This window comes from Stenella coeruleoalba, assembly GCF_951394435.1.
Source record: "Stenella coeruleoalba genome assembly, chromosome: 16".
Taxonomy (NCBI): Eukaryota; Metazoa; Chordata; class Mammalia; order Artiodactyla; family Delphinidae; genus Stenella; species Stenella coeruleoalba.
This window is the reverse complement of record NC_137162.1, coordinates 26,861,399-26,882,368: the sequence shown is the minus strand read 5'-3', so window position 1 is coordinate 26,882,368 and position 20,970 is coordinate 26,861,399. Positions and strand designations below refer to the sequence as shown.

At 39.7% G+C, this 20,970-nt stretch overlaps 1 protein-coding gene across 7 annotated transcripts in view; it reads left to right on the top strand.

Moving 5' to 3' along the window:
* BTRC (beta-transducin repeat containing E3 ubiquitin protein ligase) overlaps positions 1-20,676 on the top strand; it is a 184,179-nt gene extending 163,503 nt beyond the window's left edge. For 6 of the 7 annotated variants that reach the window (XM_079900907.1, XM_079900906.1, XM_079900905.1 and 3 more), the window contains 9 exons: positions 586-682; positions 1,336-1,473; positions 1,945-2,063; positions 3,894-4,143; positions 4,640-4,758; positions 5,963-6,073; positions 7,728-7,806; positions 13,797-13,989; positions 15,948-20,676. In XM_079900907.1, the coding sequence (XP_079757033.1) occupies positions 586-682; positions 1,336-1,473; positions 1,945-2,063; positions 3,894-4,143; positions 4,640-4,758; positions 5,963-6,073; positions 7,728-7,806; positions 13,797-13,958 (1,075 nt within the window). In that variant the 3' untranslated portion in view covers positions 13,959-13,989; positions 15,948-20,676. The remainder of the gene's footprint in view (positions 1-585; positions 683-1,335; positions 1,474-1,944; positions 2,064-3,893; positions 4,144-4,639; positions 4,759-5,962; positions 6,074-7,727; positions 7,807-13,796; positions 13,990-15,947) is intronic. The other variant, XM_079900904.1, reaches the window with a different exon arrangement.
* The last annotated feature ends 294 nt before the right edge of the window (positions 20,677-20,970 follow it).

Below are 20,970 nucleotides of genomic sequence, written 5' to 3'. Positions count from 1 at the left end.
TAAAGCATAGCTACACTGATCACCAGCAGCCTGGGTGCCTGAGCCGCCAACACACCTTACCCCATATAACTGGAGACTAGAAAAAGTAATCTCTGTGACAGAGCCATTCCTGCTGCCCACAATGCTAGGCCCCACTGACACTGGCACAGCTTTACTCAGTGGAAAAAGTCTTTGGGGCATGTGCCTAGTTCAAAGGTGGTAGTTATTATCACAAACAAAATTTTCAAAAGATAAGGCCAATGAATCTGTCTGTACAGTGGTCTGATTGTCAGTAGATGAATTCTGAATGTGTGCATTCCATTTGTCTATTGACATAATATTCCTGAAGGCCTGACACGCTGATGTTCTATACTAGAAATCATCATGTTTTACCCAAAAGCAAATCAATGTTGGCAGAGTTCCTTTGAGCCCAGAAAGTTCCTCCTTGACATGGACTCTTGAAATTGAGCTTAACTTCACACCTCTCCAGGCTAGTTATGGAGATTATATGGAATGGTAACTGTGAAAACACTTTGAAGAAATAGGAAGTTCCTTGTAAATGTATAATATTATGATTTTTATTGGGAAATATTTGTTGTTTTTTAGGGGACAGTATTTATTCAAAAACAAACCTCCTGATGGGAATGCTCCTCCCAACTCTTTTTATAGAGCACTTTATCCTAAAATCATACAAGATATTGAGGTAAGAATCTATGTATATTTGGGTATTTGCCAAATACTAGAGAATCATCAACATTCTTCAGTAACAGCATTGCTACAGCAAACCCATTAGGGTTTATTGTGTGGGTTAAAAATCAATTTCTTTACAAGTGAGTAGGATAGGTAAAATATAGTAAATTCCCAGGCAAAAAAACTTTTAAGCTTTTAAAAACTGTTTACTGATAGATAAATAGATGAGAGAATACGATAACAGCAGTGAAACTGCTAAAGTTGCACTTATAAGCCATTATTGAAATATCTTCTGAATTGAGCCTCTGTGGAAGTTCACTGGTAGAAATGGCCACCACAAATGAAAGATGAGCACTGAGTAGGTAACCTCATGTGGTTCATAGCTTGCCCTCTGTTGGTGAACAGTCTCTTCTTTCTAGCAGGTTTATTATTTAGTTCAACGAGTTATATACAGGAGAGTTCTAGAAAATAAATCTTTAATTACTTTGCACATGGAAAAATGTTTTACAGCGTTAAATAGTGGCTTTTTAAAAAAAATGCCTTAAGTTTTATATATCCAGTAGAGTAAAGCATTGAGCATTTGTCATTGGTTACCATGAAAGTCAGGTAAGAGCTTAGTTCTAGTCCTCTCCTAATTGTTGCTTCTTTACCATTCCTTCTTCTCAGACAATAGAATCTAATTGGAGATGTGGAAGACATAGCTTACAGAGAATCCACTGCCGAAGTGAAACAAGCAAAGGAGTTTATTGTTTACAGTATGATGATCAGAAGATAGTAAGCGGCCTTCGAGATAACACAATCAAGGTGAGGTCTCTTCAGTTATGGGAAGGTAGCAGAAGGGGTGAGGACGACCACAGTATAAAGCAATCAAGCATAAACTCTAAGCAGTATTTCCAGAAAGTAAGAGTTTTAGATTGTTTCCAGTCCAAAAGCCAAAATTTCCTTAAAGGAAAAATGCCTGCTTCCCTCCAGAAATGCATGCAAGTGGATAGGGCTAGGGTTAAATTCTCTTCTTGAAGTGCACTGAATGGGCTATTACTCTTTTGGCCTTCACATAATTATAGGCTACCGCTGTTCCTTAATGAAAAGGATAAAGTCTGCATTAGTACTGAAGCCACATATATATAGGTGCTTAGCTATACGTATAGGAAAGAATGCATTCCACACTACTCCGGGCTTTGATTCTTTTGGGGAATCAAACACATAATAGAGCCAGCAAGTCTCTGCAGCACCCCATTATCATAATGATCAAAAGGATCTTGTTTGCCATCCTAGATCTGGGATAAAAGCACATTGGAATGCAAGCGAATTCTCACAGGCCACACAGGTTCTGTCCTGTGTCTCCAGTATGACGAGAGGGTGATCATAACTGGATCATCGGATTCCACAGTCAGGTAGAAAATTTCAAATGATCTTTTGAACTCTGAAATATCAGATTCACTCTGTTCTGTCTTAGATAGTAATTTTGTATGTATTTGCATGAACACAGTTAAGAAACTTCATAACCAAAAAAGAATAAACCACCAGCTCTCCCCATCATTGTGTCAGTCTAAAACTAGAAAACTTGATTTAGGAATGGTTACGGTAAGTTTACATTTTTGTACATTTAAGAAACTACAGGGACTTCCCTTGTGGTGCAGTGGTTAAGACTTTGTTTGCAGTGCCAATCCAGGCGGCCTTGGTTCTATCCCTGGTCAGGGAACTAGATCCCACGTGCCGCAACTAAGACCAGGCACAGCCTAAATAAATAAATAAATATTTAAAAATAAAAAAAAAATTTAATTACAAAAAAAAAAGAAACTACATATTCTATTTTGATTTGGGGGAATCATCTATTACAGAAACTTGGTATACCTTGCATTTCTTACAAAAGCCACCTCATGGGGGAATGACATGAATGGAATGAAGCCTTCCTTTCAAGTGATTATAACTGTAGTACAGGCATGCGTATCTCCTTTAAAATGTGTACAGGTGAGCAAAGCTCTCTCTTTGTCAACCCCTCCCCTGCTGTCCCTGCAGTTTTTAATTGCAAGCTTCACTCAGGGAGGGACCTTCAATTTCCAGAGGCATTAGTGATTTGATGACACAGCCATTATGCTGCTGGAGTCCACTGTAGCTTGAGTTCTGGGTACTAGCAGCACTACTAGAAACCTCTGTTAGGAATTTTGCCTTGAGCTAAAGGATTTAGCAAACATAATGCATCAAAAGTAACTTTAAAAAAATAGGGAAAAAAGCAGTTAACTGCATTGTTAGATTCTCTGAAGCTAAATGTTTACCATTCCAAGTTATCCTCTGTGAATAGAAAAGGCCATTCCTGTTTCTTGTCTTTTGACTTAAAGGCACAGCAAATTCTGTTCTTAGAGTTATCAACATTTAACATTTATTGGTGCTTGTGGAGTGCCTCAAGGAAGCTGAAAGATTGTAAAGGCTAACATCATTTATAGGACAAGGGAAAAAATGATTTTCTAAAAGAGGGTTAAACTGAAAAAAGAAATAAAATGTGTTGTAAAAAACAAAGTAAATATACAAAAATAGAGTGATCAAAGTAAAATATACCTTCACAAAAAATTCTCAAGCTATCCAAGGGTCACACACTCTGCTGTGAAGCCCATATTGATATTGGGATGGCTGTTCTTGATCCCTACACTCATTTAAAGCACAGAAATGGGGCCTTACATTTAGAGTCTAGATAATTTTAGGCCTTGATCTATGTGGTGAAAAGGTCCAGCATCATCAAACTCAAATCCATAGTACTAAGTCAGTCTGTTAGGGAAGCTTCTTGGCCTATGTCAGTCTAGGACCTGAGGGCTGTCTGTGGGACCACCAGTGCTGTAGTTATTATTAATCAGATTCCCAGTTTAAAATGTAACAAATTGAATGTTAGAAGGTATATGATAATCTTGAAGTCTGTGGCCAATTCTCTGGTGATGGTCGCTGCAACCTCATTCCAGCCCCCTGAAACTAGCCCAGATTTCACATTGACAGCATCCCATCCCCTTCCTCTTCCTTCTCTCCCAGTCCAGCCCTCTGTCTACCACTTCCCCATGATCCATCAGTACACTTTAACTCAGCTCAACTTCAGAGCTGCAGAAGGAAAGTAGGGTGTAACACTAACTATGAGAATAGGGTGGGAAGGGTGGGGAGTGAGGTGGTCCAATACTTGTAATAGATTGTAGCATGAGCTCCTCCTCAATCTCGGATAACCTTAATGTTGTTTGTTCCAGGGTGTGGGATGTAAATACAGGTGAAATGCTAAACACATTGATTCACCATTGTGAAGCAGTTCTGCACTTGCGTTTCAATAATGGCATGATGGTGACCTGTTCCAAAGACCGTTCCATTGCGGTGTGGGATATGGCCTCCCCAACTGACATCACCCTCAGGAGGGTGCTTGTTGGACACCGAGCTGCAGTCAATGTCGTGGACTTTGATGACAAGTACATCGTTTCTGCATCTGGGGATAGGACTATAAAGGTAAAAAGGCATTTTTCAGTAAGTCCCCAACTTAGAAAAGGGAAGTTCATGTGGAAATCTGCTCAAGGGCAGTTTCATACTTAACCCTCACTGTAGAATACTTAATATTTAAATCAACTACTAGTTTATGCGTAAAAAGGTAATGAGTGAGATAGGTTGTGTGACAATTTGAATTAGGTTTTTATTCCTATAAATAATGGTGAGTATGAAAAGGGCAGGGGTAAATTTAGGTTCAAGAAAATTTGTCTGCAAGACCAGACTAACCCCATAAGAGTACATCAGTTTGAGGATTCTCATGTGATAGCAGCCAGCTGCAAATTAGCCGTATATTACTGTGAATTAAACTTGTCATTTTTTGGTTTGATTTGGATTGGTTTGAAAAGTTGAATTCCCCCTATTAGTTCAGTCCTATTTTCTGCTTCCCAAAAACTCCAGTTGCCATAGATTTTACTAGTAAAAGCACCAGATCAACTGCCAAATGCTATTTTTATTTCAGGTATGGAACACAAGTACTTGTGAATTTGTAAGGACCTTAAATGGACACAAACGCGGAATTGCCTGTTTGCAGTACAGAGACAGGCTGGTCGTGAGTGGCTCATCTGACAACACTATCAGGTGAGCAGCAGGTGCCCTTGCCCAGAAGGGATCACTGTTATCCTGCCATTCATTGTTTGTGCACAGATCAAACAGATTTTCAACTGTGTTAAGTTTATAATAAAACATTTTTCAGTTTCTGTAGCTTCTTACAGATCAAAAGTTTGCCCCAAGCAGAGAGGCAGCATAGCAAAGCCTTTTGTTGATGTGTTTCCTTCCTGTAATAGTTTTATCACCATATAGACCTATTTAAAAAGAACTGCTTGAAAGAGGAAGTGAGCAAGAGAGATAAAAATGGAGGCTGAAGGCCCTTCTTTTTAAATTTCTCCTGTCTGCAGTTGAAAAGTGCTAATAAATAGCTAAAGGTCTTTTCTCTTTGCCACTGTTCTAAAAAAAGAAAAGAGATTTGTTTCCCTGCTAGAAATTGTGCATTTTGTTTTCTTAGCATTACGTAATTAGCCAGGGAGTTACCAGTCTTTGAAATTATGAAAAAATTATGAAGAATCCACAAATTGAAGTACTTTTTGGTATTTATCCTTCATGAAGATGAATGACACTCATATGAATAGAATTTGGAAGATTTATCAACCCTCTCCCCCTCCTTCAAAGAAGTACTAAGGAATGAAAAGGCTATTGAAAAAACAGATAGATATTGTTATATCTAAGGAAATTATCATTCCTAGAAATCCTTTGGATTGGTCAGAAAGCATACATAATTTAAATTAGTATATAAAAGTTTTTGAGAACTTACTTTGCATTTCCATTATATGAGAAAAACTGTCCTGGACAGTGGGGTGACAGCAGAGAGTGTCCTCAGTGACAAAGGTGGACATACTTTGTGAGGGCAGGATGTCACTGATACTGCGTCTCATTCTTAGTAATTGTGATTTTAGGAAACATTATTTTTCTTGGCTTGGTCATTTCCTTCATAGGCAACTGTGTACATTGAATTCATCTTTTATATTCCTTGGTGACCCTGATTACAGAATTATATGAAGGTTGGTGCTTTGAAAATATATACTGCATATTTGAACTTAAATCGTACATTTTTCTGCTTATACGGCAGAAAAGAAATAAATTACACTGAAAGTAATACATTTGTGTATGAGTGTTGATTGATTTTATTTTTTGGATATTTTAAAAGACGTATGAAGTATGTTATTATAACATTCCAAGCTTAGAAAAGAATACCTGAAAATTCACTTGACTCAATTTTCTCTTTCAGATTATGGGACATAGAATGTGGTGCATGCTTACGAGTGTTAGAAGGCCATGAGGAATTGGTGCGCTGTATTCGATTCGATAACAAGAGGATAGTCAGTGGAGCCTATGATGGGTGAGTTTGCTAACAGCGTTTTTTAAAAATCTACCTGTTAATCCCTCCTGCCTTAGAATGTTAAATATAACCTTTCCTTGTCTCTAAAAGATTATAGATATCACAGAAAAAATCTGATACAATATTTCTTGTGTCTAATCCATATATTCACCTCTCCTTTGTTTACTCTTTTCTAAAATATGCTTCCCAATCATTTAATTGTACTTGTTTGCTCATGAATTTCATTAATATTTTGGCTTTTTGGTTATATATTTATCCATTTTGCCGTATAAAGCAAAGAACTGGGTAAACCCACTATATCAGGATATGAATATAAAATAGTGACTTATTAATAAAGCTGAAACGTTGGAGGGCAATATCTTGAGGGTGGGGTGGCACTTAGTATGGTACAGTCTTGAATTTTTATCCCTCTTAGTGATTCCTAAAAGTACAGCCCTCTTGTCCTCACTTCTAGCATTTCAGTCACAATGAGTTAAGTAATCTTTACTTTCCTTTAGTCTGATTTCGAATGGTCATAGAGTCCATTCATGTTGTGGATAGATCCCATGTCCAGCAATGCTAATAAGCACATAGTAAATTCTTACAAAAGTGTATTCACTTATGAAGTGCTCTCTATCATTTCTCCTCATCAAGGTGCCTGATTTGGGGAAGTAGAAGGTCACAGTTCAAATATTGGCAGCTTTTTATTTTATTTTATTTTATTTTTATATTTATTTATTTAGCTCCACCGGGTCTTAGTTGCAGCACGTGGGATCTTTTTAGTTGTGGCATGTGGGATCTAGTTCCCTAACCAGGGATCGAACCCAGGCCCCCTGCCTTGGGAGTACAGAGTCTTAATCACTGGACCACCAAGGAGGTCCCTGGCAGCTTTTGTAAATATCAGAAACTAACTTACAACATTATCTTAGTTTATGAGCTGGCTATACTGATATATTAAGACAACTCAAGCAGCAGCAGTAAGTGTTAAGAGACCCACTTCCTCTGCTTTGAGTCAGCCATCACTGTTCTACCCTTGGGAAATTGTTCAGGGTATGACGACATGTTCCAGATAAGTCCAAGGTTGTATTTTCTCATTGCCCTGGTTTTGATCTATACCCACTTTTCTTGGGTTTTTTCTGTTGTTAATACTTACCTTGAGGAGACATGACCTATACTTGATTTATAGAAGAGCTATACTTTTCTTATTTAAATCAAAATATGAGGATTTGCTTATATCAACTCCAGAGCTCTTAAATGGACCCCAGTCCTCTGATATGTGTGACGTGAGCCATTCTTAGAATTGACCAGAAAGAAGATGCCTCAGAGTTATAGGTTTCTAGGTCTAAGTGATCTCTTCTATCATTAAGAGTTCTAATGTATCGATATAAGAACTCCTTTTGGCCCAAAGTATGGTGTAACTTTACCATTCACTCTCTTCAGTTTGGTTAAAGCTAACCTGTTTCTCGTTTTTAGGTTAATCACGTACATTTTCCACTTTTAAGAATGAATGCAAGGACTGAGTCTCCAAAACAAAAAAGTTTTTGTATATTTCTGTGAGCTGCACTTATAAACTATCTTCGCCGTACATATTTATTGCCGTGACTTTTTACTGTTCTTCCTGTGTTCCCTTAATTTTGCTTTTAACTAAGATTTTTGTCCCCTTTTTGATCTTTAGAAAAATTAAGGTGTGGGATCTTGTAGCTGCTTTGGACCCCCGTGCTCCTGCAGGAACTCTCTGTCTACGGACCCTTGTGGTAAGAGCCTTATTGTTTAGAGGGGTTTGGGGAGCAGGAAGGGAAAGAAATTAACATTGATGTGCTGTGGAATACAGAGCTGGATTTGATAGTTGGAACTTCACAAAGCCTACTACTAAGTGGAAAGGCAACCAATACATGACAATAAAATATGTTTATATAGCTGCCTTTCATCCAAAAGTGCTTTAGAGACTGTATATGGAGAAGAATGTGGCAGCTGTTCAACAGCTGCACGGCAGCTCTACACACAGTTTAGTACAGGAAGTGAATAAGAATTTTCTATCCGCCAGAAACAGTAGGGGGTACTTAGGGAGAGAGAACATAATTACTCAATTGGAACCTGTCCAGAATCTGAGGACCTGCACACCTGTGCCTGCAAAAAGTGCCAGGGGAGTCTGTGTGAACCCCCTGGTCAGCCCCTGAGTTACGCTTCCTGTTTAAGGCATGCTGCCTGCAGCAATTTAAATCTCGTCTCTTTTATACTAATATACCCCCTTGCCCAAACATCTTGATATTTGGGCAAAGAAGTGACATAGAAGGAAGAATGTCACCTCAAAAGCACCAAGTTCTTTATCGTGGTGTTAGCCGAAGGCCCAGATCAGAAAATGGCTTAAGGTTTGAAAGCTGCTTCCACTAGAAAAAGATTAGGTGGGGCACCAGGGAGGACAAATCTTTTGCACAATTCAGGGAAAAGATGAGAGCAAGCATTTGAAGCCCAGTGTTCTGAATCCTGACTCTCAACATTTAGGCAGCCTCTGCTTTGGAGAAGAGGGAGATGCATTTCTTTGTCTCCCTTGTTGGATTTAAAGCTCATTCTTATAGCACCAGACCTGCTTTACCTGCATGTTTCACACATGGTTTTTTAAAGTGTGTACTTTAATTCATTTGATTTTTGAAGTATAATTTACATACAGCAAAATTTGTCCCTTTTTTAGTGTACTTCTATGAATTTTGCAATTGTGTAAACACCACAGTCAAGATATAGAACATTTCCATCACCCCAAAAATGATACCCCTTCATATTAATCCCCTCTCCTCAACCCCTAGCAACTGTCCCTATAGTTTTGCTATGAGTGTCATATAAATTAAATCATATTTATGTAGCTTTTTGCACTTGGCTTTTTTCACTTCTTTTGAGATTCATCCACATTGTTGCATGTGTTAATACTTTGTTCCTTTTTATTGCTGAGTGGTATTCCATTGTATGGATGAACTAATTTCTTTATTCATTCACCAGTTTAAGGACATGTGGAATGTTTTCAGTCTTTGGTGATACTGAAAACATTCCCATACAGGCTTTTGTATATACATTTTTTTCTTTCATTTCTCTTGGGTAAATACCTAGGAGTATGATTTCTGAATATATATTTAAATTTAAAAGAAACTACCAACCTGTTTCCCAAAGTAGCATTTTGGGAGTTTGCGAATGCAAACCATTTTACATTTCCACTAAACAATGTGTGAATGTCCAATTTTTCCACATCCTTGACAGGACTTGGTGTTGTCAGTTTTTAAAAACATTACAGCCATTTGAGTAGGTGTGTAGTGGTTGTAGTTTTAATTTACATTTCTGTGATAGCTAATGGTATAGAACATCTTTTCATGTGCTTCTTTTGAAGTGTCTTCACATCTCATCCTCATTTATTTATTGAGTTGTCTTACTAAGTTTTTAAAAACATTTATTGTGGTATAATAGACATACAATAACATGAGCATATTTAAGTATACAACTTGCTAAATTTTGACGTGTGTACAAAACAGTGAAAACATCACTTCAGCCAAATAATGAACATATCCTTATGCCCCCTATTACATAGTAATCCCTCCTTCCCATCCCACCCCACTTTTCCTTGCTCCTATCCCCAGGCAGCCACGGATCTTCTTTCTGTCAGTATTGATTAGTTTACATTTTCTAGTGTTTTATGAATGTAATCATAACAGTATGTACTCTTTTTTGCCTGTTTCATTTCACAAAGCATAATTATTTTGAGATTCACCCATGTTGTTCATATAGAGCAATTTTCCTTTTTGAAAATTGCTGAGGAGTATCCCATTGTATGGTTATACCAAAATTTATTTATCCATTTGCTAATTGATGAAAATTTAGGTTATTTCCAGTTTGGGCCTATTACAAATAAAGTTTCTATAAACATTTATGTACAAGTCTTTGTATGAACATATATTTTCATTTCTCTGGGATAAATCCTAGAAACAGAATGGCTAGGTCACATGGTAAGTATATTATTAATATTTTTAGCAACTGCCAAACTGTTTTCCAAAGCATTGTACAGTTTAACATGGTAGTACAACTGTGCATGAGAGTTCCAGTTACTCCATATCCTCACCAATACTTAGTACAGTCTTTTTTGAATCCTTCTAATAAGTGTGTCATTGTACTGCATTGTGATCTTAATTTTATATCCCTAATGTTAATAATGTTGAGCATCTTTTTTTTTTTTTTAAAGGGGGACTTTTAAAAAAAATTTATTTATGTTTGGCTGCATTGGGTTTTCATTGCTACGTGCAGGCTTTCTCTGGTTGCAGCAAGTGGGGGCTACTCTTCGTTGCCATGTGCAGGCTTCTCATTGAGGTGGCTTCTCTTGTTGGAGGGCACGGGCTCTAGGCGCACGGGCTTCAGTCGTTGTGGCACACAGGCTCAGTAGTTGTGGCTCGCAGGCTCTAGAGCACAGGCTCAGTAGTTGCGGTACACGGGCTTAGTTGGTACACAGGCTTAGTTGCTCCACGCCATGTGGGATCTTTCCAGACCAGGGATTGAACCTGTGTCCCCTACATAGGCAGGCAGATTCTTAACCACTGCACCACCAGGGAAGCCCCAGTGTTGAGCATCTTTTCATATGTTTATATGCCATCCATATATCTACTTTGCTGAAGTGTTTGAATGTTTTGCCCATTTTAAAAATTGAGTGGCTTTCTGATTATTGAGTTTTAAGATTCTTTTGCATATTCAGCATACAAGTCCTTTGTTAGGTATGTGATTTGCAAATATTTTTTTTCCAGTCCATGGTTTGTTTTTTTATTCCCTTTAAAGTATCTTTTGAAAAGCAGAAATTAATTTTGATTAAGTCCAGTGTGTCAATTTTTCTGTTAGGGATTATGTTATTAGCTATTATATCTTAAAAAAAAAATTTATTTGCCTAATCCAAAGTCACAAAGATTTTCCCCTCTATTTTCTTCGAGAAGTTTTATACTTTGAGGTTTTACATTTTAGTCAGTGATTCATTTTGAGTTAGTTTTTGCGGATGGTACAAGGTATGGATCAAAGTTCATATGGATATCTGATTGTTCCACCTCCATTTATTCAGAAGACTCTCCTTTTTCGTCTTCATCATCTTCTTTTTTTTTTTTTTTTTTTTAGATTTTTATGTTTATTTATTGCTGTAGAACAACTGCCTGACATAGAGAAGATACCATTAATGGCTTTGGAGATTTGTTTCCCCTTTTTCTTCTTAATAGCAGCTTTGTCAAAAACAAATTGACCATATATGTGTGGGTCTACTTACGGACCTACTCAGTTCCATTGCTCTTTTTGTCTATCTTGATGCCAATATTATACTATCTTGGTTACTGCAGCTTTTTAATAGCCCTTTAAGTCAAGTAGTGTTAAGTCATTCATCTGTGTTCTTTTTCAAAGTATTTTGGATTCTTTGAATTTTCATGTGAATTTTAGAATCTGTTTGCCAATTTCAACAACAAAAAGTCTGCTGAGATTTTCATTGGGATCATGTTGAATCTAGATCGATTTGGCAAGAATTGACTTCTTAACAATATTAAATTTTCTTCTAAATAAAGACCATTTATTTAGGTCTTTTAAAATTTCTCAGCAATGTTTTATAGCTTTCAACGTAAAGGTCTTATACATCTTTTGTCATATTTATCCTTAAGTATTTGTTATTTTTAATGCTATTATAAATGGTATTTAAAATTTTTGATTTCTGGATTGTTCACTGCAAATATGTACAAATACACTTCTTTTCCAATCTGTGTACCTTCCATTTTTCTTTTTTGTTTTATTGTACTGACCATCAGTACAGTGCTCAAAAGAATTGGTAAGAGTGGATGTCCTTATCTTTGGGAAAAGGCATTTGGTCTTTTACCATTTTATATATACTTTTATATAGATATATGTTAGCTATAGGTTTTTCATAGATACATTATCAGGGGATTAGGAGGTTCCCTTCAGTTCCCAGATTGCTGAGAGCTTTTATTAGGAATGGATGTTGGGTTTTTTTTTGTTGTTTTTTTTTTGCGGTATGTGGGCCTCTCACTGTTGTGGCCTCTCCCGTTGCGGAGCACAGGCTCCGGACACGCAGGCTCAGAGGCCATGGCTCACGGGCCCAGCCGCTCCGCGGCATGTGGGATCTTCCCGGACCAGGGCACGAACCCGCAACCCCTGCATCGGCAGGCGGACTCTCAACCACTGTGCCACCAGGGAAGCCCTGGATGTTGGTTTTTGTTAAATGCTTTTATCTGCATCCATTGAGGTGACCATATGGTTTTCACCTTTATTCTGTTAATTGCTGTATTACATTGATTTTTGTATTAAACTTTGCATCACTACAGATCCCATGGACATTAAAAGGATTCTAATAAAGGAATACTGTGAACAGCTCTATGCCCCCAGAATTGATAACCCAGATGAAATGGACCAATACCTTGAAAGATACAATCTTCTACAACTTAGGAAGAAATAGACATTCTGAACAGACCTATACCTATTAAAGAAATTTAATAAATAATTAATAACCTTCCAAAACAGAAAGCACCAAGCCCAGATGGGTTCACTGGTGAATTCTATTAAATGTTGAAGGAAGAAATTATACCAATTCTCTATAATTTCCTCCAGAAGATAGAAGCAGAGTGAATACTTGCTACCTAATTCTGTGAGGCCGGCATTACCCTAATACTGAAACCAAACAAAGATATAACAAGAAAAGAAAACTACAGACCAGTATGTCTTATGAACACAGATGCTCATCTATCTAATGAGCTAATTTACATCTTGTAAAGAATATAAAATAGTGCAGTCTCTATGGAAAACAGTATGGTGGCTCCTCAGAATATTAATGATAGAATTACTGTGTGATCCAGCACTCCCACTTCTGGGTATATATCCAAAAAAATTAAAAGCAGAATCTCAGAGAGATCTTTGCATACTCATGTTCATAGCAGTATTACTCATAATAGCCAAGAGATTGAAGCAACCCAAGTATCCATTGATAGATGAATGTATACACAAAATGTGGTGTGTTTGTGTGAAAATATATATATATATATATATACACACACACACACATACACAGAGAGAGAGAGAGAGAGAATGGAATAGAATAGAATATTATTCAGCCTTAGAAAGGAAATACTGTCACATGCTACAACATGGATGAAACTTGAGGACATTATTCTAAGTGAAACAGGCTTATACCTGCTTATGAGAGCCAATTGTTAGACGTTCATGAATTTTGCAAGCTGGTTGAACTCAGATGAGTAGCTTGAAATTAGCCAGGATAGAGATTTTTAGACCATAAAATGTGCAAATGCTTTTACAAATTGGGGAGAGTTAATTGATAACTATATACCAGCACACTAGTTATTATTGCTCATCGGTCCTTGGCCTCTGATTGTAAAAGAATCCTAGAAATACAGGGAAGAGGATAAACCCAGGGAGGTACTGAGGAATGTTCTCATTCAGCCTGAGTCTAGGAGAGTTAGTAATGAGAAACTAGTGTACTATTTGACATGTATCAGCTCTAGTAAATATTGCTTTGATTGTATATGAAATCAACTACCCAATATTTGACTTTTCCATCCTGCCTTTAATCCAAGTTAAGGTTTTTCTCTGTATTTTTGAAACAGCTAAATGGTAGAGAAAACTATCAGCATAGGCTTTCCATAGACTCCTTTTGACAAGTTGCTGAATTTGTGTCCTTTTGATTTCGAGTAGTTCAAAAGTTTTGTTTCTGCTTCTTTAGGAGCATTCTGGAAGAGTTTTCCGACTCCAGTTTGATGAATTCCAGATTGTCAGTAGTTCACATGATGACACAATCCTCATCTGGGACTTCCTAAATGATCCAGCTGCCCAAGCTGAACCCCCCCGCTCCCCTTCTCGAACATACACTTATATCTCCAGATAAATAATCATACACTGACCTCAGACTTGCCCAGGTATGAAAAAGAATTGTGAACATAGCACTGTGGGTAGGAAATGGAACATTGGCTGTAAGGTATTGTGAGTTCATGGAGGCTTCTCATGCCCTTTATATCTCCAAGTCCTGTAAAGCAGGAGCTGACACCATGAGACAGGGCTGGGGGCTGCACATTGGACACTGCCTTTGGTTGAGGTAGCCAGCCTCAGTTCTTAGATGATTCTTGAACTAGATCTAGATGATCCTTGTGTAGTAGAACTAATATTCCTGCCTCAGTAATCTAGTAGGATTTTTAAGAAAATAAAATGAGATTTGAATCAGTTTCAAAACTAAGAGTATTGACTCTAAAGCCTATGGCTTTGTAATTCCCAGATTAAACTAGCACCTTTAATGGAGACCCTTTAACCCAAGTAAATAACCTAATGTGTGAAAGGAAAAATTTCTTGGTGAAATATCGGGCTGCCTTCTCACAGCTCTGCCTTGTCAGTATCATTTGATTGTAAAAGGTAGCTTTTCTTTTATCCTTATCCGCATTCCCTACTGCCTCCAAAAAAGAAAAGAACTATTTTTTGACCTTGGAAGTAGCTCTGGAGTTGGTGAGAACTCCATATAATCTCCCACTCAAGTCTCCATCCTGTCTCTGGGGCAGGAAAAGATCCTAACATTCATCTTAATCTATAGCCGTGGTATATTTAGGTCATACTTGGTGCCCTAACCAGTTCAAATATAGGTAATCAGTGGTTTGGGAAAACTGTACTAGCTACTGGGGAGGATTGCCATTATTGTGATTTCTTGTTTCCCATACTTGCCTCCGTTCTTGTGCCAGAAGTACACATTTGGAACACTTTTCTGCACATCTTTCTATAGTGGTTCTTCTGACCAGGGTGTTTCATGCCCTGCTGGGCTCGCTTCAGTGCTCACTTCTCTCACAGAGGATGCACTGCTACCTCAACCAAGGCACACAGACAGGCCTAGGTGAGAATCCTAGCTGCATGCCCTTGGGCAAATAACTTCCCAGAGCCTTAGTTTCCTTATTAGTAAAATGAGAGTTGCAATACCTACCACACAGAGCTGTTGTGAGGATCCCCTGGAAATGTCATCTGTAAAATTCTTAGTGCTTAGCACAGTGTCTAGCACATAACAGGCCCTCACTAAAAAGCCATTAATTAGTATTAATATTGTAGTCGTCATGTACCTACCCCCTCCTTTTGCCAAAATTTTCTCCTCCTTAGATTTTGATGGCATTTTGTCATTTTTAATATTCTTCCTGGCTCTCTGATTATTTATGTCTCCTTCTTTCTCTCACCCCTAAAACATTGACATCCACTAAGAGTCTGTCTCGGGCTTTTCTTCCTTATCTGAGTTCCCTGCTTTGGCTGCCTTATCTCTTCCCGAGGCTTCAGCTCTCATCTCTAATTTGTATCTGTAGTCCCAACCTCTGCCTAATCTCCAGGCCACATTTCCAGACACCACCTACACACCTGTCCTTGAAGGTACTAGGAGCACTTCTAGAGCACACATCTAACAATCAGGCTCTCCCCTCATCTACACTGCCCGTCCCCTCCAGCCAAGCAACCAGATGGCCTCACCTCACTCCCCCACTTTTGTTAGCGGCACATTGCGTTCATGGCTGCTAAGGGCTGGAGCCTCAGAGCTGTCCTCGCCCGCTCTGCCATTATAGGGAGCAGCTGAAAGCTTGATGCTACACCCACCATAGTCACTCTTAATCTCTAGATATCAGGGTCACTCTGCATGAGCACTACAGCCCTGACCATGTCAGTGAGCCCTGCCGAGTCCCCAAACAGGCCATGTAGCCTTTGACAGAAGCTCCTGCATGGCATGGACAGAAAGCGGGCATTAGGAAGGACCCCTGAGCCTTTCCCCCAATTGACAGCTAGTTTAATATTCTTTTCCTCTTAGAGAAAGTGAGAAATATAAGAAAAGGGATTAATGACTATGTGCTCTGTTTTCGCACAGGACTCATTAAAGTTGCGGTATTTAACGTATCTGCCAATACCAGGATGAGCAACAACAGTAACAATCAAACTACCACCCACTTTCCCCGGACTAGCTGAGGAGCAGGGCTTTAAGACTCCTGTTGGGACACAGCTGGTCTGCAGTCGACCCAGGATGGTTTACTCAGCACAGCTGACTGCTTCCGTGCTGCTATCAGAAGATGTCTTCTATCTTTTGTGAATGATTGGAACTTTTAAACCCCACCTCCCCTCCTTCTTTCCTCCTGCTCCTGTTTTTTCCTCATTTGGTTCCAGACAGAGATGACATAAATATATTTAGTGTTTTGCCAGAATCTCTCTTGCTTTGCCGTTAAGCAGAAGAACTAGTTTCCTATGGAGCCTACTGGGAGAGAGCCGCTTCTAAGGGACAGGGGATACAACTTCAAGCCAGACGGCACCCAGTGTCTCCCTGTAAACTGCAAGAATACCCAGCACCTGGCAAGATCTGCCCAGCCCCACTGTGCTTAGGAGGAAACAGCTGTCTGTGTAGCCTCTGGGGCAAGAAAGAAAGAAAACAAGAATGTACACCCTGGAAGATCTGGGCCTCTTTCCTTCCATCTCTTTCTCTGTTTCTGTCCCTCTTGCCCCTTCTCCCACTCCCCTTCAACATGTTTATCTGCTCCACCTGAGAAGAAAGAGTATGAAGAAAGTATCCTCAGTTATCATGAGGCAAATGAGAAAATGCAATACTTAGAAGAGTTAAGTACCCTTCAGTCAAAATTTCAAACCCAGGCTTTTGCTGCAAGTGACCCTATGTGGCGACGATGGATTCTCAGACATGGTACTGTCGTCGTATTTGCACCTCTTCTCTCTTCTCCTTGTAACACCCACCCACGCCCCCAAAACAAAAGGGGGGAGGGGCAGAAATTTCCTGGGCTCCTTCAATGGCCACATCTTTTCTGGACTCAGCAGTCTCCTCGATTCCATGTAGAGTGTGGAAAGGAGTTGCTGATTGCATTTCCTCTCATTAACAATTAGATGTGTAATAAAAAGCGTACTTCATCTTAAATCACTGCTAAGGCTCAGCCTACAGAAGGGGTTGAAATGGCCAGAGCCATTCTGCATAATGGTTCGCATCTCTGATTTCCTCATCAGGGCCTGCAAGTACCCAGGCGTGCCTGTATCTTTGCCGAGACCACGATCAGGCTAGCTTACCAGGTGGTCAAGACTAAAAGGTGATGTCTTTTTCATTTAAGCCAGTAAATATTGTCTCTCAAAAATCAAGCTAATCATCTCAACCTTGCTCTGCAGAACCTTCCTTCTGCTTTTCCAAACCTGGTATTTATAAAAGGCAAAACTGCCAGAGAGAGAATCAGGGTGAAGTTTGGCACACAGGGTTTATTAATGGCACAGAAATGCCTTCTCTTTCCTTTTCTTCCTTCTCTTGGCCTTATTTTACTCTCCACTCTCCCCAATAAAATTCCTCTGGCAGTTGGTGAGCAACATAAAATAAATGGACTTCAGGAAGAGCCAAGGCTTACTGGCCACTTCAAAATCAGCTATAGAGGCTTCAGGTGCAGGGCACGTGTGCCCCCCAACCTGGGGGCACAGGGAGTACTATCAGTATGTGCCCGGCTTGTTTCCCTGGGCAGGAATGGGCCTTCACCAGCCATATTGTGTGACACAGACACACCCATCAATGGGCACAGGGCAGTCTCCAAGTCTTCCCTTGGAAGCTGAGCAGACAGGCCCATTGTTTCCGTTATATCAAAGCAGTTGAGTAAAAGAAAGGCCCCTTTTAACCAGCTGCTGTAAAAACTTCAGAATGGGATCCTGTTGCAGGCGACCTCAAAGCCAGGCCACCTTTAGTTGGGGGCGGGGGGGGGTCATCCTCACTCTTTCCTCTGCTTTGCCAGAAGGAATCCTCTTCCCAAAATATGCCCAGACTGAATCTTGTTACGTACTGAGAGGCAGATTGTGCATATGCATTTTCCCTTTCCTGCTTTATGAGTGCTTTTAAGCTTTTAGTTCCAGGTTATAGTCAGAAAACATTTCCCAGTGAAATGATTGTCATTGCTTGGGAAATTCTGGGTTGGCCAAAAAGTTCGTTCGGATTTTTCCACACATCTTACAGAAAAACCAAAGGAACTTTTTGGCCAACCCAGTATTTTCTGAATATAATTTCCTTACCAAATACCCACATGCTAGATGTATGTCTTCTATTTAGCCACTATCAGGGTTCCTTGTCTATTGTCTTGACTGTGTGTGTGTGTGTGTGTGTGTGTGTGTGTGTGTGTGTGTGTGTTGACTATTAATGGCTTTTTGATTGGTTAAGGATTTTGCTATAGATGAGGCAGAGGGCCATCCCAGGTCAGGCATTAAAGAGGCATGGATTTTTGAGCTATTTCAAAATATTGTCCAATAGCCATAACTTTACCAGTCCTTCTCTTATATGCTGCTATTCGGAAGTGGAACCATGGAATATTCATTGGTCCCCAGGGTTTTGCTCTCTCATCTAGGTTCAGTTGAAGGTATGTTGACAGGAGCTTGTCTAGTACATCATAAATGAGATCAAGGGTGAACCCTGCAGTCTGGAGCCATTAGCTCTATGGAGGATATTCTCCAGGTTGTCCTCTGCTGCTCACGGAAATGGGAATGAAGTTAAGTGGTCTGAAAAACTTGTCGGTCACATTTCTCAGCTCCTGGGGGTCATTTACCAGTTCATTGTAGAAGAAATAATCAGGTAAGTAGAAGTTTGTTTCCAGAGAAGGTAAATGCCACTTACCATCTCTGCATGATTTCAGTGGGAATCGATTATCACTAATCCCCAACTGGGCTAGAATAAAAATAAAGTTTGACCTTTTTAAAAAGACAAGAGAAATGAAGTCTCAACACCTCCAAAGGAATGGTAGAAAAGGAGCTGAAGGTGTTTCTGGGCTCTGAAATGAAATGTCCCCATTGTAGATTAGTCTCTTCTCACTAAAATTCCAATTTAGGCCTGAAAGAAACATCTCAGAAAGATGGGAGGAATCCTGTTCAAAGGCAGGCAAGGAGCGTGTGCATGCCCCTGCACCTGGTTACTCTGTGGGCACTTGTGAGCTCTCTGTTCACACTGGGGCTCCTTGGACAAAACCAGCATGCCTTGCTACATATGTGTGTATTTCCACTGCTGAGAACATCCTTTTACTTTCTTAATGTGCAGTTTGAAAATGGACATGAATTGTGAGTGGGAGGCCTTTTACACTTGTCCCTTGGCAAAATTCTTTCCAATGACTCTTCACCAGAAACTTCAGAGATAGGGACTCTCTGGGATTCTGTTGACAAGTAATAAAGTCTGGCCCTCATAGCTTGTTTCTGGGAAAGACCCTGGAATCCCTAAATCATTCTGTTTTCTGCTTGAGTAAGAAAAATCCTTTTTATTTTTCTTTTGTAAAATCAAAAGCTGAAGAGAAGAAAATATGCACTCTTCTCCTTTGCTGTCTCCTGGTACCCATTGGTCTGAATAGCTGTGGTTGGTCTGTTTCTTACTTAGCACTTGGTTGTACGTGGAAACACAGGGCTGGCGGTGGAGTGGTGGGGGGAATATTAGAATAATTAGGGCAAAATTTTCTTCCCCAGAATTAGACACCTTTGTATTGTTGACCTTCTTGGCATCTTAGATGGTAATACCTTCCTGCCTAGAACAGCGCAGGCCAGAGAGGCTAGGCTGCAAGCTTGATTCTGGAGGAATCCAAAGTACTTCCAGTGTCAAAAGGGATGCTTCGATGCCTACCACCTGTTTGATGATCAGGTTTGCCATATGACTTTAATCCGTATTTCTGATCTCCTCCTTCATTTCTCTGAGTTCAGCAGACTTCCCCGAGCTGGAGAACAGAAAAAGGTGCCCTTGCTTCTTTTTGCCTTCCTCTCTTCCCTCCTAGAGTAACCCTCACTTCTACCAAGTGTACCTGAACCTGCAGGCTGAGTTTATCTCCCCGGGCCTCATCCACATAGCCGATCGCTGGCAGACCACAGCCCCTTACGTTATTCACAGTCTCAACATAATCAGTGTTGAAAAGACAGCCATCTCTTAGTAGATTAAAGCTGAGTTTCTCTTCTTGTTCCTTTACCTGTAGTTCATTTGTGACTTCAGAATCCTTGGAACTGAGGAGAGAAACCAAAAAAGCATGATTATGGCTGCTGATTCCAGGTGGAACTTAATGCATTGAAATCCAGAAACCTCTTCTGTTGGAAACTGAGTACCTATGACCTAAAATTTCCTGGAGGCAGATGACACCTGCCAACATCTCTCCAGCCCACCCAACTGGTTCCTGGGTGGCTGTGTGGGTGTTTAAGGGTCAGTGCAGTAAACAGCATTATAAAGCTTCACCTCCCCTCTGTCCCTTTCTCTTCTTGGACACTGATGGAAAAGACCAACAGGAAGGGTTAGATCTCTGGGTACCAAGGATACTAACACTTTCCCAAATCAAGCCCAACACAGACTGTTCTGACGGATGTTCACTGGACTCCAGCTATGGGGCAGGCCTGGCAACAAGTGTGAGCCTCCCTGAGAGCTTTCGGTTGGCTCAGCCTTTATTCTCTAGACTCTTCAGTACTGACTGCTTTGACTTTTGTGATTATGTTATGGTGATGTGTAGTCAATGTACCAATATGTTCACAACCTAGGATCATGGTAATACAGTGTGTTTTGTTTTGTTTTTAACTGTTCAGAAAAAAAGTAACTTAAATTACAAATATAAGATTAAAGTGAATGTCCTGGGCGTCTTATCTCTTTACACCATCACGAAGAGGACAATGACTTTTTCAATATAGAAACTGAGGGAGTAAACAGAGACCTTTTGAAGGTAATCTGACATGAGAAAGCAATATTGAGAGAAGACAGGGCCAAATGGGTATGAATAAGTATGGGAAGGGAACCCAGGCATACAATTAGTGTTCCATGTTGAATTAAATTGAAGCCAAAAGTGATGTCTAACTTGGGAACTGGTCACTATAGCCTTGGCCTACCAACCTGAGCTCAGAACTTAAGTTTTCCTCTGCCACCT